General features: G+C 44.5%; 1 protein-coding gene across 1 annotated transcript in view; it reads right to left on the bottom strand.

Moving 5' to 3' along the window:
- Positions 1 to 238: 238 nt before the first annotated feature.
- Positions 239 to 9,064, bottom strand: part of LOC139424231 (slit homolog 1 protein-like) — a 22,726-nt gene continuing 13,900 nt past the window's right edge. Inside the window, exons 11-16 of the mRNA XM_071175909.1 lie at positions 8,815 to 8,945; positions 3,925 to 4,079; positions 3,553 to 3,683; positions 3,155 to 3,354; positions 2,160 to 2,407; positions 239 to 1,732 (exon numbers count right to left, since the gene is read on the bottom strand). Of these exons, the coding sequence (XP_071032010.1) occupies positions 1,485 to 1,732; positions 2,160 to 2,407; positions 3,155 to 3,354; positions 3,553 to 3,683; positions 3,925 to 4,079; positions 8,815 to 8,945 (1,113 nt within the window). The 3' untranslated portion in view covers positions 239 to 1,484. The remainder of the gene's footprint in view (positions 1,733 to 2,159; positions 2,408 to 3,154; positions 3,355 to 3,552; positions 3,684 to 3,924; positions 4,080 to 8,814; positions 8,946 to 9,064) is intronic.

Raw genomic sequence — 9,064 nt, 5'->3', positions numbered from 1 at the left:
TCCTTTCATTTGCTTTGGTTGTCCTCCACTCAGTCATTCTCCCTCTTTCCCCATCACTCTCTTCAGGGGTGATTAACTAAGATCTGTCATAGCTCATAGACTCCGTGACAATTTCTCTCTCCTGCACAAAACACTGAACTGACACGTTCAGGGTAAAGGTCACACACATCCAGGTCAAAGGCCATGGAGAAAAATGACAACACGTTCACGGTGGAAGAGAGAAAATCATGTATTTTATTGAAATAAATAAAACATCACTACACATAATCTGAAGCAAATCATTGACTATATTACATTCACCAAGTAGGTAGACAACATGTAATAAGAACAATGACATCACAGTCATTTAACATCGCCGTGACGACACTGTGTATTAGACTTACAATAGGTTGGCTGACTGGTTTTGGCAGCTTTACATCAGGCAGTAGAGAAGAACAGCAAGATGTTGCTTCAGTCTACAGACCCAATACAACGTCTGTGTAGTCTCTCCCATGCCAGGATTCAAACACCCCTTTTTCCATTTCAACATATAAAAATACTGTGTCCAAATGAAATGATATATATTACAATCTGTTAAGTATTTTCCGTTTTGTATCATAATCAAAGGGCTACATTAGGCTATATGACACTAAGTAATAAAAACAATCTAAGCAAAAAATGTAAAAGTTAAACAAATGTTATGTACCTTTCTGTTTTAGTTTTACAACAATATAAATAAAATATTATCAAAGCTACATTTGTGTTGAATTTCATAATACTGCTGATGTGGTAGAAGGAGACTGATTGGACCAGAGAGGGATAGGAGGCGGGTTTTACTCAATGATATAATTATAACCAATTACCATGACGAATGTTAAAGAAGATTCTGGCTAAAATCAAACTGGCACAGAGCCTCCAAAAGGCTCTTTAACGTAGGCCAAAGGGCCTCAGCTGCTCTCTCAAATGCACCCCCTTCCCCCATCTGAACCTTCAAACATCCTCTTTATAAGACCGGCCACTAGAGGGCAAACTGGCATTGCAGCCCAGTGAAAAGATACACAGATTAAATGGTAAACTAGCAAAAAAGAGCAGCAGTTTCTCATTTAACAGGAAGAAACTAGAGAAGTGTCTCAACGTTTTCCTGTTGCCAACATGGCTGCCATGCATCACACAGGTTCCTCCATTTTACAATGATTTGAGCACATGGATAAAGTGGTGTACAATACAGTATAAATCCAAAGAATTACCTTTCAATATAACATTACTAATGTGAGACCACAGTTGACTTTCTTTAGGTAGATGAAGATGATGAAGATGAGGTTGGTTGGTTTCGTGTTGGTTGGCCGTCCTTGCCAGGGAAGAACTGTCCTATATTACAAACACTGTTGTCCACAACACACAGACAATGTCCATGTTTTATATATATATATACTTTCCCACAGTGTGTTCAGTAACTCCTCTTCAGCTGACTGCGCTGCCCACGTGTGTGTAGTACCTCAACGACTCTACACACACTCCTTGCAGCCGCACTCCACTGCTTTCTCCACGTCCTGTGTGAAGGAACTTCCGTCGTCGCACTCGAAGGTGTAGCGCCGGCGCCGTACCCTCAGTGGGGCGCAGCACGCCGCCCCGCCCCCCTGGCAGCCCCCCCGACACTCCACCCAGGAGAAGGGCCGCGTCGTCTGGCAGTTGGCGTGGCCACGTGGCACCCGGTGGAAGTCACGCACCGCCTCGCCGCGACACGCTGATTCAACTAGAGGTTAGAGGACAGAGGTTAAAGAGGCTGAGTAGTGGGACATGATCAAACACAGTAGTGGTTGGTTGGAGGACTGGTGTCCGACCACTTTCTTCTCAATACATTCTCAGTTGGTGCTTATCAACATTATTTAGGAACATTGCTAGCTAATGACATTTGTCTAAAGTAAATTTGACGGCATAATAATGATGGCAAAGTTGATTCCTACTAATTGTTTGGCTAATGTAGCAATGGCATCGTATTTCCAAGACGTCTTGAGAACACTCAACAATGGCGCGATGCGACCGAGTGTTCCAATGTCTCTCCCTGTCAAACACACACTCCCTCCTCCCTCCACACCTCTCCCCCTCGGTCATAACCTGTATCACAGGTTCTCTCTCTCGTACCTGTCCCCCCTCCTCCTATCTTCTCCCTCCATCCTTACCTGTGTCGCATGTGTCCCCGGTGTATCCCGTGTTACAGAGACAGTAGGTCGCTCCTCCCTCAGTCAGCTGACAGTGGCCATGTTGGCAGAGCAGCACTGAACACGGCTTGGTTGGTCCTTCTGGCACTGCTGGTACTACTAGTGCTGTTAGCTCCCCCTGTTGATTACACAAGGTGGCGTGCCAGCCCTCCTCACATTCACACCTGTACGACTGAACATCCTGAACCACACACACACCCCTCACACACCTGGGAGAGATGGAGGAGAGATGGAGGGAGAAATGGAGATGGAGGGAGAAATGGAGGGGGAGGTAGAGAGGGAGAACAGGAGGGAAAGGGGGAGGGAGAAATGGAGGGAAAGGGGGAGGGGGAAAGGGGAGGGAGAAATGGAGGGAGGGGGGGAGAAATGGAGGGAAAGGGGGAGGGAGAACAGGAGGGAAAGGGGGAGGGAGAACAGGAGGGAAAGGGGGAGAGAGAACAGGAGGGAAAGGGGGAGGGAGAACAGGAGGGAAAGGGGGAGAGAGAACAGGAGGGAAAGGGGGAGGGAGAAATGGAGGGGAGGGAGAAATGGAGGGAAAGGGGGAGGGAGAAATGGAGGGAAAGGGGGAGGGGGAAAGGGGGAGGGAGAAATGGAGGGGAGGGAGAAATGGAGGGAGAAAAGGAGGGGAGGGAGAAATGGAGGGAAAGGGGGAGGGAGAAATGGAGGGAAAGGGGGAGGGAGAACAGGAGGGAGTGGGAGAAATGGAGGGAGAGGGGGAAGGAGAAATGGAGGGAGAGATGGAGGGAGAGGAAGAGAAAGATGCTATTAGAAAAATACAGTGGGGAAAATACAAAAGCTGGGACTCGGACAACAGAATCAATTAAACCATACAATTAATGAGTTACCCCCAAAATAAATCAACATGATAAAAGACAAGATAACAACAAGCCACATAGACCCACTATAAACCATAACAGACTACAACCCTTTATCCCTCACTCTCCTGTCTCACTTACTTATTCCCCTGGCATGGGTTAGCCGCGGTTACCGGGGCAACATCTCCCCCAACAAGGCCCCCTCCGATTGGCTGATCGCAGTGTAGCCCACCCCAGTCAGGCTGGCAGTGGCAGAGGGGCCCCTGGGCACCATCCGGTTGGCACACTCCATGGAGGCAGAACAGTTTCCTGCAGGGCTGGCATCCTGGCACCACCCCCGGCTTCAGCACATCAAACAATTCGAATTATTATCAACGCAGTGTGAAAATGTGTCTTTAGCTTCAGAAATAAAATACTAAAATAAATATTTCTCCAACTTCTCACACCTAGGTTTCTGGGAATATTCCAACTGGGATTTCTGGAAAACCTGGGAATTTTGGGTAAGTTACCAGAATGTTCCTCCCCGTCTCCCACCATACCTTCATAGTGGTCTGGGTGAAGTCCTGCAGCTCGTGGTTGATGTACAGATTCCTGATGCAGCCGTGGAAACTGGAGGAGTTGAGGGGCTGGAAGAGACTCAGAGAGGAGTAGGACATCTTCTCTGGCATACCTGGAGAGGAGGGAGGGAGGGAGAGAGGGAGGGAGAGAGAGAGAGAGGGAGTGAGAGAGAGAGGGAGGGAGGGAGAGAGGGAGGGAGGGAGAGAGTGAAATGATATATAGGTTGGGAGTAGAGAATAGAGTGGAGAGAGAGAAAGAGAGTGAGGGAGAGAAGAGGAGACCTGGATATTAATATGTAATAGGGTGGGTTAGGGCCTGAACTTAGCTCTCAGCTGAGGTCGTGTGTGTCTTACCCCCCACGTATAGCGGTGCCTCTCCAGACAGAGGTGGGACCCCTACCAGACTGTCCAGAGTGGTGGGCGCACCCCCGTCCACAGACAGGTTCACCATCCTGTCAAAGGTCACCAGCTCTACCGTATGGAAACGCCCGTCGTTCACCGTCTCAGCACTACGGCAACACCAGAGGTCAGGGATCAGAGGTCAGAGGTTAGGTGGCGGTGATATTTTAGTATGTTGTGATAGTCGGTGTTTGTGAATAGAATTTAGATGACGTTGGTGTGTGTGTGTGTACCTGTATGTAATGTGTGTGTGTGTACCTGTATGTAATGTGTGTGTGTGTATCTGTATGTAATGTGTGTGTGTGTATCTGTATGTAATGTGTGTATGTATATAACATGTTATAGGTGTGTGTGTGTGTGTGTGTGTAATGTGTCTATATAACATGTTATAGGTGTGTGTGTGTGTGTGTGTGTGTGTGTGTGTGTGTGTGTGTGTGTGTGTGTGTGTGTGTGTGTGTGTGTGTGTGTGTGTGTGTGTGTGTGTGTGTGTGTGTGTGTGTGTGTGTCCTTCAAACTTTGCTTTCGTCAAAGAATCCTCCATTTGCAGCAATTACAGCCTTGCAGACCTTTGGCATTCTAGTTGTCAGTTTGTTGAGGTAATCTGAAGAGATTTCACCCCATGCTTCCTGAAGCACCTCCCACAAATTGGATTGGCTTGATGGGCATTTCTACATAACGTACGGTCAAGCTGCTGCCACAACAGCTCAATAGGGTTTATACAGTGTGAGGATGATGAACATTCTACAGTTCTAATATAACATTCTACAGTTCTAATATAACATTCTACAGTTCTAATATAACATTCTACAGTTCTAATATAACATTCTACAGTTCTAATATAACATTCTATGACAGTACACTAGTCTAGATACAGTGTGAGGATGAACATTCTACAGTTCTAATATAACATTCTATGACAGTACACTAGTCTAGATACAGTGTGAGGATGAACATTCTACAGTTCTAATATAACATTCTATGACAGTACACTAGTCTAGATACAGTGTGAGGATGAACATTCTACAGTTCTAATATAACATTCTATGACAGTACACTAGTCTAGATACAGTGTGAGGATGAACATTCTACAGTTCTAATATAACATTCTATGACAGTACACTAGTCTAGATACAGTGTGAGGATGAACATTCTACAGTTCTAATATAACATTCTATGACAGTACACTAGTCTAGATACAGTGTGAGGATGAACATTCTACAGTTCTAATATAACATTCTATGACAGTACACTAGTCTAGATACAGTGTGAGGATGAACATTCTACAGTTCTAATATAACATTCTACAGTTCTAATATAACATTCTATGACAGTACACTAGTCTAGATACAGTGTGAGGATGAACATTCTACAGTTCTAATATAACATTCTACAGTTCTAATATAACATTCTATGACAGTACACTAGTCTAGATACAGTGTGAGGATGAACATTCTACAGTTCTAATATAACATTCTATGACAGTACACTAGTCTAGATACATTGAGAGGATGATGAACATGAGGAGAAGTATTTTCAAAAAAATACATATATTGCTCTTTAACTTTTTTCTTCAGATATCAGAGATAATTCTCATGTGGGTTTGTTTTTCCCTCTGTGTTTCTGTGTGTGTGTGTGTGTGTGTGTGTGTGTGTGTGTGTGTGTGTGTGTGTGTGTGTGTGTGTGTGTGTGTCCCCTTCAAACTTTGCTTTCGTCAAAGAATTCTCCATCTGCAGCAATTACAGCCCTGCAGACCTTTGATGGGCACTTCTACGTACCGTACGATCAAGCCGCTGCCACAACAGCTCAATAGGGTTGAGATCTGGTGACAGTGCTGGCCACTCCATTATAGACAGAATTCCAGCTGACTGCTTCTTCCCTAAATAGTTATTGCATAGTTTGGAGCTGTGCTTTGGGTCATTGTCCTGGAAATTGGCTCCAATTTAGCGCCGTCCATAGGGTATGGCATGGCGTTGCAATATGGAGTGATAGCCTTCCTTCTTCAAGATCCCTTTTACCCTGTACAAATCTCCCACTTTACCACCACATTGTCTCCATCATGCTTGACAGACGGCATCAAGCACTCCTCCAGCATCTTTTCATTTTTTCTGCCTCTCGTGAATGTTCTTCTTTGTGATCCGAACACCTCAAACTTAGATTCGTCCATAACACTTATTTCCCAGTCTTCCTCTGTCCAGTGTCTGTGTTCTTTTGCCCATCTTAATTTTGTATTTTTATTGGCCAGTCTGAGATGTGACTTTTTCTTTGCATCTCTGCCTAGAAGGCCAACATCCTGTTCACTGTTGACGTTGAGACTGGTGTTTTGCGGCTACTATTTAATGAAGCTGCCAGTTTAAGACTTGTGAGGCGTCTGTTTCTCAAACTAGACACTAATGTACTTGTCATCTTGCTCAGTTGGGCCTCCCACTCCTCTTTCTATTCTGGTTATGCCAGTTTGCGCTGTTCTGTGAAGGGAGTGGTACACAACGTTGTACGTTGTATCAGTTTCTTGGGAACTTCTCACATGGAATAGCCTTCATTTCCCAGAACAATAATAGGCTGACGAGTTTCAGAAGAAAGGCTTTTGTTTCTGGACATTTTGAGCCTGTAATCGAACCCACAAATGCTGATGCTCCAGATAATCAACTAGTCTAAAGAGGGCCAGTTTTATTGCTTCTTTAATCAGAACAACAGTTTTCAGCTGTGCTAACATAATTGCAAAAGGGTTTTCTAATGATCAATTACCCTTTTAAAATGATAAACTTGGATTAGCTAACACAACGTGCCATTGGAACACAGGAGTGATGGTTGCTGATAATGGGCCTCTGTACGCCTATGTAGATATTCCATAAAAAAATCTGCCGTTTCCAGCTACAAGAGTCATTTACAACATTAACAATGTCAACACTGTATTTCTATTCAATTTGATGTTATTTTTTATTTATTTCAGCTTTAACCAGGTAGACTAGTTGAGAACAAGTTCTCATTTACAATTGCGACCTGGCCAAAATAAAGCAAAGCAGTTCGACACAAACAACAATACAGAGTTACACATGGAGTAAAACAAACATACAGTCAATAATACAGTAGAAAAATAAGTCTATATACAATGTGAGAAAATGAGGTGAGATAAGGGAGGTAAAGGCAAAAAAAAGGCCATGGTGGCAAAGTAGATACAATATAGCAAGTAAAACACTGGAATTGTAGATTTGCAGTGGAAGAAAGTGCAAAGTAGAGAGAAATAATGGCGTACAAAGGAGCAAAATAAATAAATAAATACAGTAGGGGGAGAGGTAGTTGTTTGGGCTAAATTATAGATGGGCTATGTACAGGTGCAGTAATCTGTGAGCTGCTCTGACAGCTGGTGCTTAAAGCTAGTGAGGGAGATAAGTGTTTCCAGTTTCAGAGATTTTTGTAGTTTGTTCCAGTCATTGGCAGCAGAGAACTGGAAGGAGAGGCAGAAGAATTGGTTTTGGGGGTGACCAGAGAGATATACCTGCTGGAGCGCGTGCTACAGGTGGGTGCTGCTATGGTGACCAATGAGCTGAGATAAGGGGGGACTTTACCTAGCAGGGTCTTGTAGATGACCTGGAGCCAGTGTTTGGCGACGAGTATGAAGCGAGGGCCAGACAACGAGAGCATACAGGTCACAATGGTGGGTAGTATATGGGGCTTTGGTGACAAAACAGCTGGCACTGTGATAGACTGCATCCAATTTATTGAGTAGGGTATTGGAGGCTATTTTGTAAATGACATCGCCGAAGTCGAGGATCGGTAGGATGGTCAGTTTTACAAGGGTATGTTTGGCAGCATGAGTGAAGGATGCTTTGTTGCGAAATAGGAAGTCAATTCTAGATTTAACATTGGATTGGAGATGTTTGATGTGAGCCTGGAAGGAGAGTTTACAGTCTAACCAGACACCTAGGTATTTGTAGTTGTCCACATATTCTAAGTCAGAGCCGTCCAGAGTAGTGATGTTGGACGGGTGGGCAGGTGCAGGCAGCGATCGGTTAAAGGGCATGCATTTAGTTTTACTTGTATTTAAGAGCAGTTGGACGCAACGGAAGGAGAGTTGTATGGCATTGAAGCTCTTCTGGAGGGTTGTTAACACAGTGTCCAAAGAAGGGCCAGAAGTATACAGAATGGTGTCGTTTGCGTAGAGGTGGATCAGAGACTCACCAGCAGCAAGAGCGACATCATTGATGTTTACAGAGAAGAGAGTCGGTCCAAGAATTTAACCTTGAGGCACCCCCATAGAGACTGCCATTTTAATAGACAAACAATTTGCTTTTCTTTCAAAACCAAGGAAATGTCTAAGTGACCCCAAACTTTTGAACGGTAGTGTATATATAACCTGTAGATAGTGTGTGTACCTGTAGATAGTGTGTGTTCCTGTAGATAGTGTGTGTTCCTGTAGATAGTGTGTGTTCCTGTAGATAGTGTGTGTACCTGGAGATAGTGTGTGTACCTGGAGATTGTGTGTGTACCTGGAGATAGTGTGTGTACCTGGAGATAGTGTGTGTTCTTGGAGATAGTGTGTGTTCCTGTAGATAGTGTGTGTTCCTGTAGATAGTGTGTGTTCCTGTAGATAGTGTGTGTACCTGTTGATAGTGTGTGTACCTGTAGATAGTGTGTGTACCTGTAGATAGTGTGTGTTCCTGTAGATAGTGTGTGTTCCTGTAGATAGTGTGTGTTCCTGTAGATAGTGTATGTTCCTGTAGATAGTGTGTGTACCTGTAGATAGTGTGTGTACCTGTAGATAGTGTGTGTATCTGTTGATAGTGTGTGGACCTGTAGACAGTGTGTGTACCTGTAGACAGTGTGTGTACCTGTAGATAGTGTGTGTACCTGTAGATAGTGTGTCCAGGCTGACTACCAGGGTCGTAGCTGACTCGAACATGTCCCTCATGGAGCTCCACAGCCATTGGCTTGTTGTCTCCATTATACAGCAGGATACCGTTATCCTCCGCTGTCGACACCTGGGGAACACACACAGGTCAGAATGTGTGTGTGTGCGCACACGTGTGTTTTCCTCTGTGTGTGTATGCACATCTATGTCTGTGTGAGCATGTGTGTGTGTTTTCCTCTGTGTGTGTGT

This window comes from Oncorhynchus clarkii, chromosome 13 (assembly GCF_045791955.1).
Source record: "Oncorhynchus clarkii lewisi isolate Uvic-CL-2024 chromosome 13, UVic_Ocla_1.0, whole genome shotgun sequence".
NCBI classification, from domain to species: Eukaryota; Metazoa; Chordata; class Actinopteri; order Salmoniformes; family Salmonidae; genus Oncorhynchus; species Oncorhynchus clarkii.
Note: the sequence above shows the minus strand (reverse complement) of the source record. Positions and strands in the feature narration are given on the sequence as shown.